The sequence below is a fragment of the Miscanthus floridulus genome, chromosome 15, assembly GCF_019320115.1.
Source record: "Miscanthus floridulus cultivar M001 chromosome 15, ASM1932011v1, whole genome shotgun sequence".
Taxonomy (NCBI): Eukaryota; Viridiplantae; Streptophyta; class Magnoliopsida; order Poales; family Poaceae; genus Miscanthus; species Miscanthus floridulus.
Window position 1 is genome coordinate 14,175,719 of NC_089594.1, and position 4,116 is coordinate 14,179,834.

Consider the following 4,116-nt stretch of genomic DNA (forward strand, 5'->3'; position numbering starts at 1 on the left):
AGAGCAACAATGGGCTATACCAAGTCATATCTGTGTTAATGCCGTTCTTACTATGTTCTACTTTCATGTGCGATAATGTTTTTGTCTACATGCGATAGTGAAGTAGAATGATCCATCAGCAATGTTTAAGTTGAATTGCTCCCCCAAACCTTGCACTATCTTTGGTCTTGTACAATTGGTGGTGGGTCTATGAAATTAGGGTGCCAGTGATTTTCCTTAACTAGACAGGTTCGTATCGGATACTTACAGCAGAAAGCTTGGTTACTTGAACAAGATCATCCTAACGGTTAGGGACCTTGGAGTATAAGGAGTTGGGCGCTATAGCATAGAGATGCTACCCAACAACAAGAGTCATATGTGATATGATTAGCAAAGAGTTGCTTACCGATCTACCATGTCTTCTAGCGGTGATGCTAAAGCTCACTAGTAGACTTGTTAGTTGTGGGTCTTGAATCACTAAGTTTCAATAGAGGGATATTGATTTTAGTGGGAGTAGATTCTATTAAAGGCTTAATATTATTTACTCTATCATGGATACATTGTCATAGTATTTTCGCATTACTTTTGTTATAGATAAATGGCGCCTACGAATCAACCATTTACTTTGCATTCAATTCTTGAGAAAGATAAGTTGAATAGAACAAACTATGCGGATTGGATCCGCAACCTGAGAATTGTTCTCAGGGCTGAGAAAAAGGAAGATATTCTAGACACCCCATTACCTATAGAGCCTGCTGATAATGCACCTGCTGCTGAGAAAAACGCTTACAAGAAGGCATGTGATGTTGATCTTGAAGTGAGTTGCCTTATGCTTGCTTGTATGGAACCAGATCTGCAGATGCAGTTTGACAACAACCATGCAGCGTATGATATGATCGTGGCACTCAATGATATGTTCCAGACTCAAGCCAGGACTAAAAGGTTCAATGTCTCAAAGGCTTTTGTTGAAACCAAGCTAGCAGAGGGCGCAGCAGTAGGGCCACAAGTGATCAAGATGGTTGGTTACACTCAGAGGTTGGAGAAGCTGTGCTTCCCAATTGGCCAAGAGTTAGCTACTGATTTCATTCTCGCGCCTCTTCCACCTAGCTATGGGAACTTCATCTCGAACTACCATATGCATGGGGCGGAGAAGGACTTGAATGAATTGTGTGGCATGCTTAAAACTGCAGAGACTGATATCAAGAAAGGTGCTGGCAGTAGCCATGTGATGGCGGTCCAAAATAAGCCCCGATTTAAAAAGAGGGGCAATTCTTGGAAGAAGAAGAAGGGCAAGGCTAAAGGTGAGAACTCTAAGCCAAACCCACCTGCGCCCAAGGCTGGACCAACTGCTGACACTGAATGCTATCATTGTAAGGGGAAATGTCACTGGAAGAGGAACTGCAAGCTGTACTTAGAATCCATGAAGGATAGCGGCGGTAAAGGTACTCCCACAAATTGTACACTTGTTGTTTATGTTACGGACATTTTCCTCGCTAACTCTTCTATAAATTCTTGGGTATTTGATACCGGATCGGTTGCTCATATTTGCAATACGATGCAGGGAATGATAAGAAGTCGAAGCATGGAAAAGGGAGAAGTTGATTTCCGTGTGGTCAATAATGCAAGAGTTGCTGCGTTGAACGTCGGGACGATGCAACTCCACCTCCCGTTAGGATTTATTTTGGAATTGAATAATTGTTATTTTGTTCCAAGTTTAAGTCGAAACATTGTGTCACCTTCATGTTTGATGAAGGATGGCTATTCATTTGCGAGTAAAGACAATGGTTGTGTGATCTCTAAGAATGACATGTTTGTGGCTTTTGCATCCATTGTGAATGGATTATTTATTTTAAATCTTGATGATGCACCTGTCTGTAATGTAAGTGCTAAAAGGCATCGGCTTAATGAGTTAAGTCCTACCTATATGTGGCATTGTCATTTAGGTCATATAAGTGAGAATCGCATGAAGAGGCTCCATGCTGATGGGCTTTTAACTTCATTTGATTTTGAATCATACGAGACATGTGAGGCTTGTTTGCTAGGGAAGATGACCAAGGCGCCTTTCACAGGTTTTCCTGAGAGGGTGATAGACTTGTTGGAACTCGTACATACTGATGTATGTGGACCAATGAGCACGACAGCTAGAGGCGGATTCCAATACTTCATAACCTTCACTGATGATTTTAGTAGATATGGCTGTCTACTTAATGAAACATAAATCTAAGACATTTGAAAAGTTTAAAGAATTCCAGAATGAAGTAGAGAATCAACGTGGCAAGAAAATTAAGGCCTTACGATCGGATCGTGGAGGCCAATATTTGAGCCACGAGTTTAGCAATCATCTAAAGAGTTGCAGAATTGTTCCACAGCTTACGCCACCTGGAACGCCTTAGAGAAACGGCGTGTCCGAGCGACGTAATCGGACTTTGTTGGACATGGTTCGGTCAATGATGAGCCAGTCAGACCTACCTTTATCGTTTTGGGGATACGCTCTAGAAACAGCCGCTTTCACATTGAATAGGGTATCGTCTAAGTCCGTAGTTAAGACACCATATGAGATGTGGACTGGTAAGAGTCCCAGTTTGTCTTTTCTAAAAATTTGGGGTTGTGAAGTTTATGTCAAATGACTTCAGTCAGATAAACTAACACCCAAATCGGACAAATGCTTTTTCGTGGGATATCCAAAGGAAACTTTAGGATATTACTTTTACAACCGATCAGAGGGCAAAGTGTTTGTTGCTCGGAACGGTATTTTCTTAGAGAAAGAGTTTCTCAAAAGAGACAAAAATGGACAGAAGGTGTATCTTGAAGAAGTTCAAGATGAGCCAGTAGGGAAGGACTCTACGAGTGATGCTAATGTAGCATAACAAGTTGAGATACCCGTGGCAGTAGAGGCACCGCCACAACCACGAAGGTCAGCAAGAATCCATGAGGCACATGGGGAATTGTTATTGTTGGACGATGACGAACCTGCGACATATGCGGAAGCAATGATGGACCCAGATTCCGAGAAATGGCAAAGTGCCATGAGATCCGAGATAGATTCCATGGGAGACAATCAAGTTTGGAACTTGGTTGACCCGCCTAATGGGGTTAGACCCATAGAGTGCAAATGGATCTATAAAAAGAAAAAGGATATGGATGGAAATGTTCACGTCTATAAAGCTCGACTTGTTGCAAAGGGTTTTCGGCAAGTTCAAGGAATTGACTACGACGAGACTTTCTCGCCAGTAGCGATGCTTAAATCTATCCGGATCATTCTAGCAATAGCTGCTTATTTCGATTATGAGATATGGCAGATGGATGTTAAAACAGCCTTTCTAAATGGAAATTTAGAAGAGGACGTGTATATGATATAGCCCGAAGGTTTTGTTGATCCAAACAATGCTGGAAAAATATGCAAGCTTAAGAAATCTATTTATGGGTTAATGCAAGCATCTCGGAGTTGGAACATTCATTTTGATGAAGTAGTCAAAGGGTTTGGTTTTCATTAGAATGAAGAAGAACCTTGTGTTTACAAGAGAGAAAGTGGGAGTGCTGTTGTATTTCTAATCTTGTATGTAGATGATATACTATTGATTGGGAATGATATTCCAATGTTGCAATCCGTAAAGACTTCACTGAATAATAGTTTTTCTATGAAGGATTTAGGAGAAGCAGCATACATTTTGGGCATTAAGATCTATAGAGATAGATCGAAGAGGCTTATAGGATTAAGCCAAGATACGTACATTGACAAGGTGTTGAAACAGTTCAACATGGAACAGTCCAAGAAAGGGTTCTTGCCTATGTCACATGGCATGCGCTTTAGCACTAAACAGTGTCCTTCGATAGCTGATGAGCGCAATTGTATGAGTAAGGTTCCATACGCCTCGGTAATTGGTTCCATCATGTACACCATGATATGTACACATCCATATGTCTCATATGCTCTAAGTGTTGCGAGCAGGTACCAAGCTAATCCAGGTGAGAGTCAATGGGCACTTGCTAAAAACATTCTTAAGTACTTGAGAAGGACTAAAGATGTGTTCCTAGTCTATGGAGGTGAGGAAGAGCTCGTTGTAAAAGATTACACCAATGCTAGCTTCCAAACTGACACGGATGATTCACAGTCTCAATCAGGATATGTGTTCACAA

At 41.3% G+C, this 4,116-nt stretch overlaps 1 protein-coding gene across 1 annotated transcript; it reads left to right on the forward strand.

Moving 5' to 3' along the window:
* The first annotated feature begins 577 nt into the window (after nt 1-577).
* LOC136507041 (uncharacterized) lies at nt 578-1,581 on the forward strand. The gene is made up of 2 exons (XM_066501894.1): nt 578-1,421; nt 1,541-1,581. The coding sequence occupies exons 1-2, from the start codon at nt 578-580 to the stop codon at nt 1,579-1,581; spliced, it is 885 nt and encodes a 294-aa protein (XP_066357991.1).
* Nucleotides 1,582-4,116: the final 2,535 nt, after the last annotated feature.

What these genes read in the sequence shown, in the direction of transcription:
- LOC136507041 (XM_066501894.1), top strand. Translation starts at nt 578, where the DNA reads ATGGCGCCTACGAATCAACCATTTACTTTGCATTCAATTCTTGAGAAA. An exon ending in GAAGGATAGCGGCGGTAAAG is followed by an intron (nt 1,422 to 1,540) that starts GTACTCCCACAA and finishes AATACGATGCAG; the next exon opens with GGAATGATAAGAAGTCGAAG.